Here is a 20,988-nt window from a genome sequence, read left to right on the forward strand (position 1 = left end):
CTCTCCTGCTTAGAGATTCCCTCTCCTAGAAACCAGCTCCTCCCCTCCGCCGTCTCCTCGCCCGCCTCCAGCCCGTCCGCTGGTGCACCCGGAAGTACACGCTAGCCCCGCCCCGGAGCAGCTCACGCAGCCGCGGCAGCGAGCCCGAGTTAGGGTGCGCGCGCAGGGGGCGTGGGCGGGGCCTCGAGAGCGGAAGCCCGGTCAAAGGGCGGAACGTCGCGCGCGGACACACGTTTCCGTCCGGGCCGCGTCTGCGACGCCGCGGCGGGGGCGGGGCTTCCGGCGCGGCGCGGCAGCGGTGGCTGCTGTTGGGGAGGTTGGCGGCGTGCGGATGCAGGTGGCGCGGCACGTCGTGTGCGCCCTGTCCGGCGGGGTGGACAGCGCCGTGGCCGCGCTGCTGTTGAGGCGGAGAGGTGAGCGACCCCCCCTCGGAGACGCCGGCTCCCGGCCCCTCACCCTCCACGGGGTGGTCGAGGACGCGCGACCGCCTGGGCGCTCCCCCGCGCCCCGCCAGCCCGGTTACCGACCCAGTGGTAGGGATCCTGACCCTGGGGGCCGCGCTTCTCCCCGGCTCCGGAGCCCTCTGCCTGGAGTGACGGCGGCGGGGACGGCGCTGACCCTGGGAGGCCGCGGGCGGCCCTGAACGAGCTGACCCCCGCGGCCCAGGGGCCGCGCCGGACAGGCCCTTGCCCTCGAGGTGCCAACGCGGTCCTCAGCGCGTGTGCCGAGACGTCAGCGGATCGTCGGTGCTCGCCGTGCATCGCGCGACAGATTTCCGCCAGGGTGCTGGCGTTGCTTGCCGGCGTCTAGAGAGTGCCCGGGGTCGGGAGCCGAGATGAGCTGAATTCCCCATCTGTGTGGTCTTTCCCGTTGTGAGCCCTCATCCGCTTGGCGACCTTCGTGCACCCTCTGCTGTGAGCCCTTTCATTCTGGGCGCTTGGAATGCAGGGATGAATGAGGGGTTCCAGACCTCAGGCACGTTAGTTAAGCTCCCCTTGTCTGTGAAATGGAGCTAACCCTACCTCACTGGCTTAGTGGAAGCATTTAACACATACAGAAGCTTTACCCCAGTGCCCAGCACATGTCAGGCATTGAGAAAACAGCAGTGGTTATTAGCACACACTAATAACTGTAGGTTTTGTGAAAGGCATAGTTGAAGGTGTTGAATAGAAACATCTCTAACTTGAGAACGGGAAAATCAAAGCATCATAGAGGGTGATGGTGTTTGAGGCAAGGCTTGAAGAAGGAAGACTAGGGTTTCACTAAGCAGAGAATTGGGGGCCTGCAGTATGGAGGTAAGTGCTTCTGGCAGAGTCCACAGCTGGAGCAAAAGGTCAGAGGTGTGGCAGTGTTGGCCAGAGGGAGGTGGAAGGAGAGGAGGGTAGAGAAGCAGGTAGCGCCCTGATTAAGATGTTATTTTAGGCACTTCAGGGTGGGCAGACTTGCAGAGCCCTGGAAGGTCCGCGATGACGTGTGTGACATGTTTTGAGTGACGTGGGCAGGCCAGATACACGGTTTTACTCTTCAGGAAGGTCATTCCCCTCCTCGCCAGGATCCAGACTGTTCCACTTCATATGGCAGCCTTTCCTGGGGTTTCCTTCTCAGTGCCAGAAGCTGATGGACTCAGCAAAGGAAGAGCTCGGTCCTCTCCTTGGCATCAAGGGCTCTCCTGGTCTTGTTGGAGGTGCACTTGCTGTCATGTGCCCCCTGGAAAGTTCAGGATGGGTGAAGCGCTAAGGTCCCGTCCTAGAGTGCCTGAGCCAGGTGCCCCTGTAAGCGGGTCCCATCTCCAAGGGAAGAATGAGCAGGCAGATGAGGTTAGAGACGAGTGGAGTTTTAAAGTGACATTCGTGCACCCTCTGCTGTGAGCCTTTCCTTTTGGGGCACTTGGAATGCAGGTGTGGATGGGATGCGTGGAGCTCTCTCCGTTCCACAAGCCCTTTTTTGGCTCTGGTTCTGTAATGGGCACTGCTGGGCACTGGGACAGGCTGGACGAGATGTAGTCCCTGCCCTTTGAAGAGCTCCGTGTTTCGGTGATTTGCAGAAGGGGGCTGAGTGGAACACACCCAACAGAGCCCAGTGTGGTATGAGCTATAAGAGAAGGGAGTCGGGCGCCTGGGTGGCTCAGTCAGTTGTGTGTCCAATTTCAGCTCAGGTCATGATCTCACGGTTCGCATATTCAGGTCCCGCATCAGGCTCTGTGCTGACAACTCACAACTCAGAGCCTGGAGCCTGCTTTGGATTCTGTGTCTCTCTCTCTCTCTCTCTCTGTCTTTGCCCCTCACCTACTTGTGCTCTCCCTCTCTCTCGAAAGTAAATATTAAAAAAAAAAGAGAGAGAGAGAAGGGAGTCAGGTGCTCTGGGAAGCAGAGTGGGGAAGGCCAGATTAACCGGATTAACCAGCTGGATGGGGGTGGTCTTGCAAATTTGTAGGTTAGTTTTGGCAAAGCTTTGTCATCCAGTCTCTGTTCTTTGGCGTCATGTGTTCTCGCTTTTGTTACATTGAGCCTACCCATGTAGAAAGAAACATTTCTCCTGCAAGGCAGGCACCTGGGTAGTTCACCTAAGCTGGTCTTTCCAGTATTTGGTTGGGTACTTTGTTACAACAGAAAAGGAAAAACTGGGTCATAAAAGATAAAGTTAGTATAGCATTTATAATCGAATAGCCTAGGGGCGCCTGGGTGGCTCAGTGGGTTAAGCGTCCAACTTTGGCTTGGGTCATGATCTCGTGGTTTGTGGGTTCGAGCCCTGCCCTGCGTCCGGCTGTGCTGACAGCTCAGAGCCTGGAGCCTGCTTCGGATTCTGTCCCTCCCTCTCTGCCCCAGCCCACTCGCATTCTGTCTCTGTCTCTCAAAAATAAACAAACATTAAAAAAAAAAAGTTGAGTTCCTGCTCTCTGATTCATGACTCATTTGCCGAGCCTCTCCCGCATGCTGGGCGTGCATCGTGCCGATGCGGGGGGAGAGGGGGGGACACAAAGGTGCAAATATACCATCTTGCTTGCCTGGGGGTAGACGCTGGGCAACAGTTGCAGTCCAGCCATGCACTGTGATGTCCGAGGCCTTTACAGAGTGCTGTGGGAGTGTAGCCGAGGGAGCATCTCAGCCAGCCGGCAAGTCAGGTGTCTTGGGCTAAGATGTGAGTCACTTTGAAGGCCTTGTAGCAAAGCAGACATCTCTGGGGGAACCAGCAGATGGTGGTGTGGGAGGGGGGCCCGCCGGGGAGCTGCTCGGAGCTCAGAAGCCGCTGCCTTTTCACCCAGGGTTGATTATGGACTCTGATCTGTGCCTCCTCCCTTCCCCAGGCTACCAGGTGACGGGGGTGTTCATGAAGAACTGGGACTCGCTAGATGAACACGGGGTTTGCACTGCCGACAGAGACTGTGAAGATGCTTACAGAGTTTGCCAGATCCTAGACATCCCGTTCCATCAAGTGTCCTACGTGAAGGAGTACTGGAATGACGTGTTCAGGTGAGTGCGGTTCAGAGACGCGGGAGGCTTCCTCGTGTGCTGTGCCGCCCTTCCCAGGGAAGCAGCACCATAGTTGGCCAGACTGGAGACAGGCGGGCAGTGCTGTTTGCATTGGTGCCAGAGGCCACGCGTGGGAGGCCTCAGCCGCCCTGGGAGCTCTCGTCAGAGGCCATGCCTGGGTCCCGGAGCAGCCTGGCTCTCCTTATTGTGCCACCTGCCAGAAGTCTCTTTAATGCCTTCGTGAACCTTGAGTCGTTTCTGCTGCTGGCGTAGGGGAAGGTAGCTAAGGCCGGGGTCTTGCCTGACAGGTGCCACACGGTGGTTCCCGTGCGCGTCAGGGATTGGGGGCTTCTGGGAAAAAGAATTAGGTGATCCACTCTGCTTCTTGAAAACACGAAACACATACACACACACTAAGACTTTAAAAATCTAACACGGGGGTGTTTGGCTGGCTCGGTCAGAAGAGCATGCAACTTTTCATCTCGGGGTCGTGAGTTTGAGCCCCACGTTGGGTGTAGAGGTTACTTAAATAAATAAAACTTAAAAAAAAAGATATAATAACAATCCCAACAATGATTTTTAGGTGCTTGCTCTGTCCTGGGCCCAGTACCGCCTCTGGGGACATAAAGATAGCACTCTCTGGCTCAGAGACTTCTAAATTCTGTCCAAGGCCCACTTGGCCTTCAGGGGTCTCTTGCTGTCTCCCTCGTGGGGTGCAGGCAGGGCTTCTCCCCTCCCACTGTACAGGCTCCGCTCTGGTTCTTGCTGATGCCACTGACCTGTCTTCCATTACACCGCTTGGGGAATGGTTCCCATGGCTTTTGTAAACCAGCATAAACGCTTAACCTCTTTAACATTCACTCGATACTTGTTACGTAGAGAATGTTCTGGGGGCTGTGGACATAAGAGAGTAAAGCATGGATTCTACCTTAACTAGTTTACGGTTTAATAAAACGCTTGACAACTTTGGGGGCGTCCGGGTGGCTCCGTCGGTTAAGCGTCTGACTCTTTTTTTTTTTTTTTTCAACGTTTTTTTTTTGTTTTTTTTTTGTTTTTTTTTGTTTTTTTTGTTTTTATTTTATTTTTGGGACAGAGAGAGACAGAGCATGAACGGGGGAGGGGCAGAGAGAGAGGGAGACACAGAATCGGAAACAGGCTCCAGGCTCCGAGCCATCAGCCCAGAGCCCGACGCGGGGCTCGAACTCACGGACCACGAGATCGTGACCTGGCTGAAGTCGGACGCTCAACCGACTGCGCCACCCAGGTGCCCCAAAGCGTCTGACTCTTGATCTCAGCTCAGGTCATGAGCTCACGGTTTGTGGGTTCGAGCCCCACGTTGGGCTCTGTGCTGACAGCGCAGCGTCTGCTTGGGATTCTCTCTCTCCTCCTCTCTCTGTGTCTCCTCTGCTCGTGCATGCTGTCTCTCTCTCTCTCTCTCTCTCTCTCTCTCTCAAAATAAACCAACATTAAAAAGGAAAACCCTCGACGACTTCTAGCAATTAAAACAATAGAAGTACGGAGCAACACGAGTTTTAGCCGTTCCGAGCGGAGTGACAGGCGGGAGGAACACAGCTCGGCATCGCCTGCTGAGATTGGAGATGCGCATGTGACTGGGACCTTGTGCAGGTTCTTAGTTTGTCTTCATAACGTGGCCCCCGCGGTCAGCGTTGTTGTCTGTAACTGTCGTGGGTCAGTGAGGAGCGACACGGCGTCACCTGCCCACCGTACAACCTGTCGCGCGAGTACACACGGACGTAGTCCTCCCGAAGTGACTGCTCTAAGACACGAAGCTCTTGCCGAACCATCTTTGTGTCCGGGCAGCTGGCCGGTTAGAACAGGAGTCCAGCTGGGCTGCCGCTGCCCTGGCGGCCCCCAGGGCTCCTCGGGAGCGTGTCAGCCACGTGGGAGAGGTCCTTGCTGGCACGTTTGCCCAGGGCCCTGGGTCGCCAGGCTGCTGGTGGAATAGCTGGTAGAGCCCCGGTTGTCGCTCTGGATGAGGTCGTTCCCGCGCTGTCTCCGGCACGTTCTTCACTCGAGCCGCCTTTTGTGGGCGAAGTCAGGGGAGGCTGGGGTTGGGTCAGTCCCCCTCCCCTCCCCCGCGCCCCATGAGCCTCTGGGGAGACAGAACGGCCGCTGAGCCGTAGTGGCCGGTGATACCTGACTTTCTGTCCAGGTTTATTCACTGTCGTAGATTCAGACGGGAAGTGCCCCCGGCTTTAAAGGAATATTTGATGAAAATACTGGAAACGGCCGTATACCGAAGCTCTCCTATTTTACGGAAAATTATAGTTTTGGTAAGAGAAGGAGGAACCAAGTTAAGCAAGTAACTTAACAGATGTATTTTTTTTTGAGGAATGTTTCGCACTCAGAAACAAAAGTCTTTTTCTTCTATTCCAGTGACTTTTTAAGTGAATACGAGAAAGGAAGGACTCCCAATCCTGACATAGTTTGCAACAAGCATATCAAATTCAGCTGTTTTTTCCATTATGCTGTGGATAATCTCGGTAAGTAATTTCATTATTTCCATTTGATCTTTTTAAAAGTCACAAGGTTTTCAGAGATAGCAGCCAAATCCTCATAAACAGTTTCGTCTTCCAGAAGGAAAGGAAGCGGTGAAAACAGTAATATTCTATCTCACTGAGTAAGAAAGAACTTTCTGGCAATATGCAAATGACAGGGTCGCACAGAAGAGAGCACGCGTCTTCACCGTGGACCGCGTGGGTGCGAGGACTGTGCTGTTGGTTCAGGAGCCACGAACTTGAGAACATCCTGCGGAAACACAGGGTCACTGGTGGAGAGCTGAGAGCTGAGGTCCAGTTCTGCTCAGAACAGCACCGGTTCCAGGCGTGCTTATAGTTAGCGGAAGTTTCCCGAGCCTGAGTTAGAGCTCAGCAAAGTCGGCGTTTGGTTTCTTGCTAGTCCTGCTGAGACGTTCTCAGCAGGCTTTCTTCGTGGCTTTCTGCTCTGCCTTGAGAACAGGTCTGGGTCTGTACCCGATTCTGGATTCTGGGTCTCTGTTTCTCTGGATTTGAAGCCACGTTTTGGTGGTCTGTTGTAAAAGCCCATCGAGGGGTGCCTGGGTGGCTCAGTCAGTTGAGCGTCTGACTCTTAATTTCTGCTCAGGTCATGATCCTGGAGTCACGGGATCAAGCCCCACATCGGGCTCTGTGCTGAGTCTGAGCCGTTTTGGGACTCTGTCTCTCTCTCTGTCCCCTTCTGCCCCTGCCCTGCATGCACACACACACGCGCCCTCTCGAGGACAAAACAACCCATCGTGGCCCTGCCGCCTGTAGACGGCTGCCCTGCAGATCTTGTCTACTCTGGTAGTTCTCCTCGCTCGTGTCCGTGTGCCCGTTGGGGCGCCCCTCTTCCTTCGTGTGACCTTCCCTGATGCCCACTTGCTTGCTCGGACCGTCTGCGTGTCTGCTGCTGTGACGCCCACCGTCCTGTTCCTGTGTCCTGCTGTTGCCGGAGCTCCCACTTCTGGCCCCTCGGTTCGTTCTGTCCCGGGCGGCTCACCCTGCCGTGTGTGGCCACGCGCCAAGACGTGTTATTGTGACTGTCCTGTGCCGGCGGTCCAGTAGTGTCACCAGACTGCTGGCCTCTCTGTCCCGTCAGCACTGCCGTGGCGACGTAGGTGGGCCCAGAGCAGGCTCGCGGATCGAGCGTACGAGCGACCGCAGCCGAGGGGGTGGCAGAACGTGGGTTCACAGACCACGATGACGCCTGCGAAACGGACTCCAAAAGTCCGGATGACTTTGAATGGCTAACGTCAGAACTGAATGTCAGGAGAGAGAAATGCAGGCTCCACGGCCCATTCTCGCACGCGATCGGGCGCAGGTCTGGGGCCCCAGGGGCCTGGGCGGCCCGCGAGCCTGCGGTCTGGCGTCTGCCGTGCCCTGCCCCGGTGGGCCGCGTCTGGGGGGGCTGACATTTAGCCCCAGTTTGTTCTGGGGGGGCGTGACCGGTCCCTGGATTGTGTGTTGACTTTGGTTTTGAGCGTGTGAGGAGACCGGGCATCTGGTGGGCCGTGTGATCTCTGTGGGGTCTTAAAGGTTCCTCACAGGTTTCTAAAGCTGCACTGGAATCTTGTAGCAAGATTGTATCAGTTTAAATGAAGAGTTAAAGGTGAGCCTCCCTCCCCTGCACCGACCCCCGTGTGGAGGCGGCCCTCTGCAGACCATCCAGTACGAGGCTCGGCGTCTGCGTGCTTTGTTGAGCTCCCCGGGCCCGAGGAGGCCACGGCCGGCCATTGTGCGTCTGAAGTTTGATCTTGTGTTTTTAAAAACCTCACAGGAGCAGACGCGGTCGCCACAGGTCACTATGCCAGAACCTCACTGGAAGATGAGGAAGTCTTTCAGCAGAAGCACATTAAGAGGCCAGAAGGGCTTTTCAGAAATCGATTTGAAGTTAGAAATGGTAAGTTAAAGCGCCCAGGTCAGACCTTAAGTATTTGTGCACAGAGGAAAATGTTTCGGAGAGTAGCAACGGGTCACTCTCTGAGCAGGCCCTCCAGGTCTCTGTGTTCCGAACTAGCTTGCTTGTTTTGAAAAAGTACAGTTACCGAGAGGGCTGTCTGCCCTTAGAGCCCGGGATGAGGCAGCGGGAGTCCCGGTCGGGCGCCTGGGCACCGACTGGCTGGAACCTGAATCTGTTTGCAGCCCAGTTCTGTACGCTGGGTGCTAGTGATTTGAGGGTTCCCGTGATATCTGAGGAGATACTTGATAGCTGAAGTGCTCACAGGCCTCGTTACTTACCATCAAGTTCTCGAGGGCTCGAGACTTAGGTGTATGGATCCAGTGTGACCCAGGTGCTGGGGCCTGATGCTCAGGCCGGTGGAAAATCCGTTTACAGAGATTACGTATGCAGATCAGTTGATCTGCGTTAGAGGGAGCACAGTTTCACCTTTCTAGAAAAATGCCCAACTGCTGGCTTGTCGTGGCATACATCTGTTTGTAGAAAAGAGGGATTCACGTCACCATGAAGTGAGAGACAAAATGGGCCCAGAGCCATATGTGAGTGAGAAGTTTCCACTGATGTGGGAGCGCTGAAGGGTTGGCACCTGCTGACCGCCTGCCTCACGGCACCTTCCCCTTGCCCCCAAGCCCAGGCCGTTACAGGCACACGTTCCACTGGGCTCCTCTTAGAGTGGAGGGGGATAGTCTTGTCCCGTCTCACAGATGAGGAAACTGAGGCGCGGATGAAGTCATTTGGCCAGGGTGCCTCTGGTGGTAATGTGATAGGGTCCCCTCCCTAAGGAAAGAAGAAAAACCCTCAAGGCAAGCTGGCCACACACGTACGTGACCGCATCGTCCCTCCTGACCTTGTGACGTGAGATCACTTAATCAGACTGCATGTTTGTGCGTTACCATACGTGGAAGACAAAGAAGTAAAAAACACACGAAAAACTACACCACGTGGAGTTCGGGGCTCCGGTTTTTGGGTACGAACCCAACTGAGCGGTGCCGGCAGGAATAAAGCTGCTTCCTGGAAAGAAGAGCCTCGGGGTCGCGACTCTGTGCGAGAATCCCGCTGCACTACACCTGGATCCCAGCCCAGTTCTGCCCGGCCCCGCAGCTTACGCTCGTCCTGCTGTGCCAGGCCCCAGTTGGGCTCTGTCCTCCGTGTCTCTGGGCCTGGTCGGAAGGCCACGGCCGTCGTGCTGCAGGGGCCCCCAGGGTGCTGGCTGTTGCCCGGCGGCCCTTCTTCCTCCACGGCACAGGGCGCTCAGATCGCCTTCGCGGCCTGCGCAGGCCCAGCTCATACTGCTGTCTGCCGGGTGCTGGGCCTTTGGCCTCAGGTACAGACGTGGGGGAGAGGACAGGCGTCTTCTGCCTCCCTCCCAGCCGCTCCCCGCCACTCTTCCAGAAGCCGCTCCACGCCGGGGAAGAGGGCAGACCCCGCCACTCGGGGGCGCCACAGCAGGATCCACTGAGTAAATATGGACGGAAGGGTCCTGAGTAGATGAAGGGTTTATTTCCATGTGGAACAGGCATGCTCACTTGTCTCCTAGAACATGGTTTGCCTTCCAGAGCCGTCTGGACCTTTCTGCTGGGCCACAGGCACTCTGAAACTTGTGATCGCGTTGACCTCTGTTTTGTTGGGTAATTTTAACGTGTGGTTGTCTTAATAATACGACCGTGTCTTTGTTTTAGTGTGTTTTTTAGGCACACTAGAGCTTTTATTGAATTCTTACTTAGTTGCCCCAGAGACCTGGAATAGAGCCTCCTGGCCTGGGCCCGGGCCCCGGGGAGAGCGCGCGCGGGGTCGGGTGGCCCCCAGAGCCGGCGCTCCTGGGCCCTGGCCTTGTGTCTGGTTACCTCACCTGTGCAAAGTGGGGGCGCCGTCGGCCGGCCATGGGCGTGAGGTTCGGGGTTGTGCGAAGGTTCCTGGCACGAGCGTATCTCCCACATATTCCTGTCTGTGCTTTAACGGTTGTCAACTTGTTTTTTTAAAATCATAGGTTTTGAGGGGTGCCTGGGTGGCTCAGTCGGTTGAGCGTCCGACTTCAGCTCAGGTCATGATCTCACAGTTTGTGAGTTCGAGCCCTGCATCAGGCTCTGTGCTGATGGCTCGGAGCCTGGAGCCTGCTTTGGATTCCGTGTCTCCCTCGCTCTCTGCCCCTCCCCTGCTCATGCTCTGTCTCTCTCTTTCAAAAATAAATAAAAACATTAAAAAACTTTTTTTTTTAAATCATAGGTTTTGAGTTTGTTTTAAAAAACTCCAAACTGTGAGGAAATGCCATTTGCTTCCAAGGTCCTGGGGTTTTTATGTGGACGCTGTTTGACTGGGTTTTGTTTTGAAACAACAAGGAGCGTTAGGCAAACGAGCGTGCCTACCGATGGCCGGGTGGCCGAACTCCGTTTTTCATTTTCAACTGGTTCTGTTGCTTTGTGCCTAGAAAATTAGGGAATAGCACCCACCTGCACCTGCACCGTTCCGTTGAACCCTTTCAGTGATCCCAGCCTCGGTTTCCTCGTCTGTAAAATGGGGAGAGCCCAACTTTCCACGGCAAAAGCGAGAATCAGGGTTGAGGTCACGGGTGACCATGACCTGCACAGAGCCCGTGTTCCACACGGGACTGTGCCAGGCCGACCGGCACACGTGTGTTTGGGCCCGTCGCACACGGTAGCGTGCCCTCAGGGTGACGGGCGGCGGCCTCTCGGCACCGTGTACCGGTAGCCCGCGTAGCTTTTCCCGTCGGTCCCTGAACCTCGGAGCGGGAGCTTGACGGTCCCGGTCGTGGAAGTGCCGCCGCGTGCCGGGCTGGGTCGATGGGGCCCAGTGCTGGAGCTGGGCCGCCTCCGATGCGGGGTCCCAGGGCCACGGTCAGTCACACCTGTGCACCGTTGCCTGAGAGCCAGAGACGGTTTTGTCTCTAGTGGGGGCACCGGAGCGCCGCACAGACGCCTGCGTGACTCTCGGCAGGAAGCGTTGAGCTGAGGAAGGGGAGGAGTTCGAGGCACTCTCGCCGGCCTGGGGCCTGGGGGCAGCCGGGGTGCGGCACCGTGGCGGTGTGGGGAACCGCACAGCTGACCCCACGTCGGGGGGTGTCCGGGGGTCCTGTCACCCACTCGCCTCCCACGTGGCTGCGTGTTGTAGACAGTTCACCTTGGCACTTCAGAATGGTTTCACGTGGCGTTTAAAATTCTGTCATCTGATGTGCGAACTGGAATAAATTTCTTTATCGCATAAAATCCGCCTTCCCTGTATCTTTTTTTTTTAATGTTTATTTTTGAGAGAGACCGAGCGTGTGAGCACGAGCAGGGGAGGGGCAGAGAGAGAGAGGGAGACACAGAATCCGAAGCAGGCTCCAGGCTCCGAGCTGTCAGCACAGAGCCCGATGTGGGGCTCGAACCCATGAACCATGAGATCATGACCTGAGCCGAAGTCGGACGCCTGACCGACTGAGCCACCCGGGCGCCCCTCCCCTGTATCGTTTTTAATGGTAGATGAATCAGGGAGAGTTTTTCTCCCCTTATCCATGGTGATTGTCTGTTGTGTTTTTTTCCTTTCTGGTAGTCTGCTTTTGAGTATTGATTTTTGCTTCTGACAGGCCAGGGGGAGTCCAAGTAGAGGGAAAGACATTATTCAGAGCAAAGTACCATCATTTTTATTTCTGCAACTTGTTTTGTTCTTTACTCTTGGCAGCGGTAAAGCTTCTACAAGCAGCTGACAGCTTTAAAGACCAGACCTTCTTTCTCAGCCAGGTTTCCCAAGATGCCCTGAGGAGAACCCTCTTCCCTCTGGGGGGATTAACGAAACATTTTGTCAAGAAAATAGCTGCAGAGAATAGACTTCATCATGTGCTCCAGAAGAAAGAGGTAGGGTCGAGGGCACTGTGCTCGCGTCGCCCTCTCCGCGGTCTGGGGAGAAGCAGGGCCCTGTGGTCACCGCCCGTGTCCTCCCCAGGCTCTAACGTCAGGAGAGAGCGGGGCTGCGCGCTCTGGGAGGCCCTGTGCACATTCAGAAGGCCGCTGAGACGGGACTTCTCCCCCCCGACCCCTCCGCGGCCCCACTCCGGGGTGGGCAGCTTTTCACAGCAGCCGTGGTGGCTCAGTGGGTGCTCTTGGCCCAGCCTGCCGGGCGAGGGCGGCACAGTGAGGACCAGGCCCCGAGACGCCCCGGGCCAGAGCTCTGGCGCTGCCCGCACTCGTCCAGCCCCTCAGTGGAGGGTGCTGTGCTCCGGGCCTGTGAGGGTGGGTGAGGAGCACACGGTGTCTTCACGAAACAAACCACCGTAAAATTAGACAACGTCTGTGTAGGACATTAGAGGATCCTGTGAAAGGAATTCCTCACACCAGGGGGCTCTAACTAGATCGGGGCTTGACCCCGACCCGAGGACGGGCTCCTAGGAGTTAACGTTTACCTAAGACCTCGGGATGAATAGGATTTAGTGTCACAGAGAGGGCTGGGGGGGAGACAGTCCCAATAGTGCAAAGAGCATGTGCAAAGGCCCTGAGGCAAGAAAGAGCCCATGCATTGGAGTGAAGGTGAGGGCAGCGTGGTGGAGGTTCAGTGCTAGGGGATGGTCCCGCAGGCTCGGTGCGCTCGGTCTGACCGGGTGACGTCCAGGGTTGGGCACGAGCATGACCGTCCCTTCCCAGGACCACATCCTTTGACACATCCCGCCACCCATCATCTCTCTTCCTCTGTTTACCTGTTCAGTTTCTGGGTGTGGCTCTGTGATGGGAGCTGGGGGAGGGGGCGCCACACTGCAGAGACGCACCGTAGAGAACAGGCCAGGAAGCCGTGACGGGACAGGAGCCGCGTGGAGCACGTTCCAGCGTGTCTTCTGTGCTGGAGTAGGCCTCCCCGAGGGAGTCCTCTCTTCCACGGACTCTGCTGTGATGCTTCAGCTTCTGGCCCACCGCCTCTACTTCCGGGTCCTGCTCTGGCCCCCGTGTCCCCCATGGCTCCCGGACGGTGGCCTGACGGCCGGCACGACTGTCATTTTCTCTCCTGGGGCAGCTGGGCTGACGTCTGCCGCACAGGGGCCACATCCTGCCAGGGGTGGACGTGATGGCGGCCTCGCTGAGCTCATAAGATCCAGGGTCAGGGGTCCATTATTTAAGACCCGGCTAAGAGGAGAGGCTAAGAGGTTCTGCGGGCCCCTCAGGTCTGTTTGTGGGTGTGACTGGTGTCCGTGGGTGCTGGCCGAGGAAAGCCAGGCCTGGAGCCCGGAGGTGTGCCGAGGCTCAGGGCAGGCGGTGGGGCCCGGCAAGGCCCAGGTGCCCATCTCTCGTTCTCCCAGCCTGGCTGGTCCTCGTGTCCTCGTGCGGACGCCGGCTGCCTGTTCGTCCTCCTCACGCACGGCCCTCCTTTCGTTTCAGAGCATGGGCATCTGCTTCGTCGGTAAAAGAAATTTTGAAAATTTCATCCTTCAGGTGAGTGTTCTTTGACGCGTGAGTGTGGACCCGTGTTTCTGCTCTGGACTTGGATCCGTTAGTAAGGAAGTGCTTGTTTTCCAGTATCTGCAGCCTCGGCCTGGTAAATTTATTTCCATAGAAGACAACAGAGTTCTGGGAACACATAAAGGTGAGACACAGCCTCGGGCTGCCCTTCGTTGTAAACTCCCCGAGTCGTGGGGCGGGCTTCCGCTGTGGGAAATTGAGGCGAGAAGCCTGTAATTCCTTCCACATCTGCCCGTGAGTCTGAGAAGCCTGTGGGTGGGGGTCGCGGGTGAGCGAGGGAGCGTGGTGGCGGCTGTGGCCGGGAGGCATTGCGGCTCAGAGAGGGGTGCCGTCCGAGTCAGAAAGACTTCGCTCTCCAGTTGGGTGTTCTGTCCCTGCACGTGGAATTATCTGTATGAAAAGAAAACATCCCACCCTCGTGAAAGAAGTGTGATCGACTGATTCCAGAGTAGGAGCTTCCAGATCTAGAACAAGGAAGAGGTGGGATCAGAGGGTGTCCGCATAAGGCAGCGGTGTTGCACTTGGGGTGCTGCTTGCTCATGCGCAGGCGTTTTCAGGGGGGCACCGTGAGCTTGCACAGAGCGGGTGTGGGGAGGCTGCGACCGGCTAACGAGGCGCCAGCATTCACAGCCCAGGGGGAGGGGGGATGGATGTTGGGTTGGTGAGTGGTGGGTCTGTGCCCTGGAGCCAGAGAAGCCCTCGGGCCCTGGATGGCCAGGTAGGTCTTGACCCAGAGCGTGCCTGACCTGGTGGGGGGCGAGGGCTGGTGCTCAGACGTGGCCAGTCTCACAGGTGGTTCTTTGGAATCCACCGCCCCAGTTTGGGTAGATGGCTTCACTTTCCTGTCGGGGGTGGGCTTTTACAAAAGTCCCCAAGCGGAGACAGGTGGAGGTGACAGCCTTGCTGGGGACAGAACTGCAGGGTGCTGCCTGCCCATCTCCAGCACAGCACGGTGGCCCGGGGCACTGTGATCCCCTCAGGAGGGAAGGAGGGGGTGGCGGCTTGGCCATCTGGTCTTGTGATGTTTTTCCGTGGGGAGTGCACAGAGCAGTCGGGGGCAGCCCGGATGCCACAGCCCCCGTGCGGTTCGTACATCAGAGGGGCTGGTGGACGCTCGGCAGGAGGGGGTCGTGGGCCCGGAGGACGCCCAGTCCACCTTCTAAAGGAGCTTTCCTGCTGCTCGCGGGTCAGGTGGTCCAGCAGCTGGAATTGGCTCCTACCGGGGCTTCGAGGTAGAGCCTAACCCAGGCGCGGGGCAGGGCCTGGACGAGCTCAGGTGTGTGGTCAGGACTGCCCCTCGGCGGTGGTCCGCGGAGCCTCCTGACTGTCCCCCTTCATCCACCCCTTCCGGTTAGGAGGGGTGTGCTGTTTGGGAGGGGGCTGGTGCCAGTCCCCTGAGGAACTGTCTTTCCCTAGGTTGGTTCCTGTATACTTTGGGCCAGAGAGCCAGGATAGGCGGCTTACGCGAGCCCTGGTATGTGGTGGAGAAGGACGGCACCAAGGGTGACGTGTTTGTGGTGAGTCGGGCTGGCCTTTTAGGCAGGTGACAGAGGTCTGTGTTTGGCACGGCCCACAGTGTTTGTGAGACCAGGCAGGGCTGCTGAAACCCTACGGAACGGCAGTGATTGACGGACCACCCTTGCCTTTCCTCTGCGTCCTCCTGGGACTGGCCCAAGGTACCAGAAGGCGTTTGTTTAAGGTAGTCCTTAGGCTCTTACCATACGCCGCTCACTCTAGCGGTCGTGTCGTCAGCTGCTACGTGTAGATACTGTTTGTTAGGAGAGAGCCCGAAGGTCCACAGAGAGGAGGCAGCTTCAGTGCTTGGGACAGGGCTCGCCCAGGCCCCAGCAAGTCATTGGGACCAGACCGGTTTGTGTGCCACAGCGGGGCCCCGGACCTCCGTGCCCCCCCCCCCCCCCCCGTCCCTGGGCTCTAGAGCAGGGCTTCACAAAGGCGGTGCGTTCGCCCTGCACCCCGGGACGTTCGGCAGTGTCCCCTGCTGGATGGAGGCCGGGGCGCTGCTAACATCCTGCAGGATAGCCCCTCCCCCCCGACAGTGGCCCTGCCCTGAGAGAGCGGGCTGCCATCTCATGCTGTCACATAACCGGGGGACCTTCTCTTAGACACCGGCCGAGAGGCCAGTTGGCTTCGCCCCCTGATTCTGGGTATCTCCTTCCAGGAAGAGCTGTAGGCGTAGAAGCCGGGGCAGGGGTTGTGGTCGTGTACGAATTAAAGTGGTTTTAGAGTAAAATTTCAGTGGTCTGTTTTGCTTTCAGAAAAACCCGTAGGGTCATCAGCTGACGTTTGTCCCCGTGAGGATATCCTTGCCGGGGGGGGGGGGGGGGGGGGGGGGGGGACAGGGGCTCCAGGGGCAGATGGCCCCAGCACAGCCCCGGGGAGCCTGCCCTGTCCCTTCTCTCCTCAGCCGCTTGGTGTCTGACGGGCTGCCTGAGGTGACCTTTTTGAAAGACAAGCCAGCGGCCTGGCGGGCCCGTGTGCCAGGCAGGTGGGGGCAGCGAGGCGTGAACTTGCAGCCAGCGTGCTGTGGTCAGCCGCTCGCCGTGTGTGACCGTGATGAGCCACTGTCCCTCCTGGGCCTTGGTCTCCTCCCGTGCGGAACGGGGACGGGAAGGCCGTGGGCTGGTCCCGAGTCTCCGTGGCCGACGCCCCAGTTACCAGTAGGCGTGCGGTTGGGTGGGCGCCCCCGCCGGGGGCTTCGGTGCCCTGACCTGCACGCTCCGCTCCGCAGGCCCCCCGGACAGACCACCCGGCTCTGTACCGGGACCTGCTGCGGACCAGCCGCGTGCACTGGATCGCGGAAGAGCCGCCCGCCGCCCTGGTCCGCGACAAGATGATGGAGTGCCACTTCCGGTTCCGCCACCAGATGGCACTAGGTGACTGAGCGGGAGGGTCCCTTCAGACAGGGGAGCCCAATTGAGGGCAGCGGCCGTGAGACCCGCGGCCCGACGGTCCCCCACCGTTAGGTTGGATGACCCCTTCCAAACCCCTGTTCGAGGGCCAGCCCTGGGAGCGGCACCGGGAGGCTCGAGGCCGGCTTCGCCTCCGTCGTCGGTGCCGCGGGCAGGGGCTGCGGCTGTGGCGGCCGAGCCGTAGGTGGTGCGTGCGCCTGTGGGCCCTGGCGGGCGGGGCTCCTTCCTCCCTGGGGGTGCGAGGCCTGGGGCCGAGCACGCGTGGAGAGGCCGGAGCCCCCTCTAAGGACCCCTCTCTCGTACACAGTGCCGTGCGTGCTGACCCTCAATCAAGACGGCACCGTGTGGGTGACGGCCGTGAAGGCCGTGCGGGCCCTTGCCCCCGGACAGGTGAGTGGGGCACGCCCGGCCTTGCGCGGTGCTGCAGAGGGAGGAGGGGGAGCCCGGCTGGAAGGCAGGACGGGGCCTCACACGACCCCTGGGGGTGCGGGGCCTGGAGCCCCTGGGCGTTAGGACTGGCTCAGCTGAGAGGGCTCCGGCCAGTGGGCTTCGTGCTCCGGAAGGACGCGCCGTGCTTCCTCCCCACCAGGGCACCCGGTTCACGGGGTGGGGGCTCAGGTCCCCCGGGCAGCGAGGGTGGAAGCCGCACCCAGCCCCGCGCCCGGCATGCCTCCCCCAGGCACGACAGCAGTGAGGGCTGCTCCTGCTTGGCCACTGGGAGGCCCAGCTGCCCTGTCTTGGCCCGTGGGGGCGGGGACAGAGGAGGGGCAGGCAGAGCGTTGCCCCTCCCCCTCCCCCTCCCCCCCACCCCCGCACTGCTGGCTGCTTGCGGGCATCTGGCGCCAGGTCCCACTGCTGGTGACACGGGCCTCTTTCCTCTTTAGTTTGCCGTCTTCTACAAAGGGGATGAGTGTCTGGGCAGCGGGAAAATCCTGCGCTTGGGGCCGTCTGCCTACATACTCCAGAAGGGCAAGAGCAAGTCCCGGGTGTCCACCGAGGGCCCCAGCGACGGCCCGGGCGGTGGCCCAGGGTTGGGTCCCACGCTCTGAAGGAGGCTGCGGCTGCTGGCAAGCGCCAGGCGCGGACGCGGAGGAACAGAGCCTGGGGTGGGGCGGCGAGGGGGAGCTTGGCGGGGTGAGCGGCCCCGGTTCCCTCCAGGCTGGCCGAGCTTCCAGAAAGCCGCCAGAGCCGAGGAGAGCCCCGGAAAGGCCAGCCCTGGCTTCTCCAAGTCGGCGCTCTGGCCAGAAGGACTTGCTGGCTAGTGGGTGTGTCCCAAGTGCCCCGTTTCTAGAGTTGCTCTTTCATGCTCCCTGGAAAGTTTCCCACCTGCAGGCACGCAGGGGACCTGGCCGAGGAGGCCGCGGGGACAGCAGTCAATAAAACATCTGTCTGGGATGCAGATTCTGACGGGGGTCTCCTGGGGGGTGGAAGCCGCAGGTGCAGAGAGGCAGGCGGACAGTTCAGGAGGAGGGTTGGAGGCCTCGCTCCCCACTCCCACCGTGCCCTCCCTCCCCTGTGGCGGGGAGGGGGTGGTGGTGGACTTGAGCCGAGCCCCACCTGCAGGGGCGCCCTCGGGGTGTGTGAGGGCCTGAGGCCCAGAGGCCCCCCTCCCCCTGCAGAATGCTCGGTGCCCTGGCTGCCTCCCAGGGAAGGCCTGAGGGGCCTGCGTCCCAGAGAGGAGGGCTTGGCCGCAGCCAGCGTGTGCCTGTGTGTCTCCGTCCGTCTGGGCTGCTGGCACCGGCCACCTCGGGTGGGGCCGCTTACAAACGACACGTTTGCTCCTCGTGGTTGCAGAGACCGGAAGTCCGAGGTCAGGGTGCCAGCGGGGTCGGCCGAGCCTCCCCTGAAGGTTCACAGCCGACCGCTCGCTGTGTCCTCACACAGCCAAAGGGTGAGGGGTCTTTCTGGGGCTTCTTACAAGAACACTAACCCCGTTCACCAGGAATCCACCCTCGTGACCTAAGTGCCTTCCGAAGGCCTCATCTCTTAATACTGTTAAGTTGGGGATTCAGGGTTTCGACATTCCGGTTTTGGCGGGGGCACACTCAACTCAGCCCGTAGCATAGGTGTGCGTGCATGTGTGCGTTTTGTGGCACAGGCCAGGCCGAGAACTGCTTGGCAAGTGAGGATAAAAACTTCAGAGCCAGCTGTGCTGAGTGGGCGACAGACACGCTTTGGCCCCGGGGCATTTTCATCACCGCAGAGTCCTAGAGAGCCCCTCGCCTGCTGTGTGTGCAGTTAGGGCCCCGTTGGGCAACAGCCCCAGGCCTTGGGGGTGGGAAGTATGGAGACGCTCTGCCTGGGGGTGTGCGGGGAGTTGTCAGGTGGGTCAGGCAGGAAATCGGCCTTTCCTAGGGACAGGCCGTGTCTGGGCCCCACTGCCTCCAGCTTGCCTGCCCTGAAGGTGGGGCCTGGGCAGGGCAGCACCCCCTCCAGGTTTCCTGGTGCTTCGCCCCAAGGGCTCAGCCCCCTGCTCTGCTAAGGACAGAGAGCCTGGGCTCCCTTCTCTCACTGGCCCCAGACCCAGCACATTCTTGGTGCTTTGAGCTTCTGTGGGGGCCAGAAGTGTGGTTCCCTGTCTTCTATGGACAGAAGGTTCTAGACTAGAGGTAGCATAGCCCTCCAGGCATGGTGCTGCAGGAGAAGCACCCGGGAAGGTTGTCACGTGGCCCCGCCCTTCAGGGCCTGTAGTGGGGACAGGACCAGTCCTGGGTCTGGGTCCCAGGGGTGTGAACCCCCTCCCCCTGAGGCAGATCACGGGCCCCAGAGGACTACCGTGAGAGGTGGGCTTCCTTCTGAACGGGAGGGAGGCCTAGGTGGTTTTGAGCAGAAAATCCCTCTGGTCTCTGAGGTATGGGTGGGAGCGAATAGACCGGTGGGCTGTGGGCCAGGAGAAGGAGGCAGGCCGTTGGATTTAGGAAGTCAGGTGTAGCAGGTCAGGAGGGGGGGTGGACGACTGAGACCTGTGTCTGGACGGGGTCCCGCTGCCCTCGGTTCTCTGTGTGCGTCAGGACGGCTGTGCTTCAGAGCAGAGGGGGCCGCCGTCCCGTGTAGCCGGGAAGGGAGGCCCGGGCCAGGCACCCCGCTCGGCGCCTGCCCCAGCCTTGGTGTGGGGGCTGCAGCCTGCAGGGAGGCCAGCCTCTGGCCTGACCCCATGTCCCTGCCAGCCTGGGCAAAGGGCACGGAGTGTGCTGGGCCCTGTGGCTGGCTTAGTGTGACGCAGTGTTGGGGGGCTTTAAGACCAGGCCGCTGAGCGGGGCTGGGAGCGAGGTGCCAGCCCGTTTTCCCAGAGGCAGGACCAGAGTGGTCCCCCTCGGTGATGGTCGGGGTGCTGGGGCTGTGCCCAGAGCAGTTTTCCCTCCACACCACCTGATGAGGGAAGCGATGCCGTCCAAAGAGCTGAAACCCCAGTGTCCCGCCTCCTCAGACCTGTCCCTGCCTCAGTCTGCCCTCTCCCCACCCTTAGCTCCGGGCCCATCCCCCAGGTTCCCCCCCAGCAGGAGGCTCCCCCCCAGCAGGAGGCTCCCCCCCAGCAGGAGGCTCCCGAGGCTGAAAGAGGGGAGTGGGCCTGCCCCGGGGTGTCTGGGACCCATCCTGTGATCCAGGTAAAGGAGTGCGTCCCGAGAGGTGGGGCTTCGGCCTCGGCCAGAAGGCGGACCACCGCTGGGTGTGCGGTGGCGGGGAGGCCGGAACCGGAACCCCACCCTTGTTCTGCCTGCTCAGGGGACAGCACGGAGCCTGCCTGGGCCCATGTGTCCCCTGATTCACTGCCCTGCTGGCTGGGCCTCTTGCCCATGAGCCCAGCTGTAAGCTGTGGCTGCTCTGGGAAGGCCCCACCGGCCCACCCTGCTCTGTGCAAGGCGACCCTCGGAAACGGCAGGAGGGAGGAAGCGGCCTGGGCACAGGCCGCAGGGAGGCGCTGCCCGTCTCATCAGCCCAGGGCCAGATCTGCAGCCTGCAGGCCGCCGGTGGAGGAAGGTGGGGGACGGGCGCAAACCCGCCGCTGCCGCTCGGGCCACCCAGGCCTCACCTGAGGCGCGTGGCAGCCTTCCAGCTGGCAGTGCTTTCCTCCCCCTGCTGGGCTCTGCCCGCCCTCCATGTGCCCTTGAGGCCACCGGCCCTCTGTGGAAGGCCACTTTGTGCCGCCTCAGAGATTCAGCGGCAGCTGTCGGCCAGGGGGCGCCATCGGGCCAAGCTCCTGAGCTGGGACTCTGGCCCCTCCCACTGCCCTGTCCGCTCACCTGGGGGCCAGCAGGCTCTAGGGCTGTACCCCCCAGGTGACCTTCAGAAGACCCTGGCAGACCAGAGGGGTGGGGGCTGAGAAGTAGGACACGTGTTCCCCCCTGTGCCTCTTTCCCAAGTGGGCACCTCACTGCCAGGCCCCGTCACCCCCACCACGTGCACGGATCCTGAGGGAAAGGCCCCGGGCTGGTGCCTTTGCACACGGTGAGAGCTAGATTTAAGGATGTCAGGAAACCCCAAGTAGGGCCAGCTCGTCCAGAGTTCTGTCAGGAGAATGGACAGAAAGTTCTAGTACAGCTCCTCCCCCCCCACCCCCCCCCCCCACCCCATTCCCCCGGCTTGTCCTCGGCATCCTGTCCAAGGTCCCTTCCACAGCTGCGTCAGGAAGCGGGGCAGGGCAGTGGGGACGGGGGAGATGAGCACGGCAGAAGC

At 59.9% G+C, this 20,988-nt stretch overlaps 1 protein-coding gene across 3 annotated transcripts; it reads left to right on the plus strand.

Annotated features, from left to right (window-relative positions):
- Positions 1-252: 252 nt before the first annotated feature.
- TRMU (tRNA mitochondrial 2-thiouridylase) lies at positions 253-20,869 on the plus strand. Of its 3 annotated transcripts, XM_042948139.1 has the most exons (11): positions 256-413; positions 3,305-3,470; positions 5,868-5,974; positions 7,767-7,889; positions 11,622-11,794; positions 13,304-13,357; positions 13,442-13,508; positions 14,801-14,901; positions 16,134-16,278; positions 16,622-16,704; positions 17,199-20,869. In XM_042948139.1, exons 1-11 carry the CDS (start codon positions 332-334, stop codon positions 17,361-17,363), a joined length of 1,266 nt encoding a protein of 421 aa, XP_042804073.1. In that variant the 5' UTR covers positions 256-331; the 3' UTR covers positions 17,364-20,869. The 3 variants fall into 3 exon arrangements, with proteins under 3 accessions (XP_042804074.1, XP_042804073.1, XP_042804075.1); XM_042948140.1 differs by lacking the exon at positions 7,767-7,889 and having other exon boundaries at positions 253-413; XM_042948141.1 differs by lacking the exons at positions 256-413; positions 3,305-3,470 and adding an exon at positions 4,926-5,764 and having other exon boundaries at positions 11,681-11,794.
- Positions 20,870-20,988: the final 119 nt, after the last annotated feature.

Source organism: Panthera leo, chromosome B4 (genome assembly GCF_018350215.1).
Source record: "Panthera leo isolate Ple1 chromosome B4, P.leo_Ple1_pat1.1, whole genome shotgun sequence".
In the NCBI taxonomy this organism is placed as follows: domain Eukaryota; kingdom Metazoa; phylum Chordata; class Mammalia; order Carnivora; family Felidae; genus Panthera; species Panthera leo.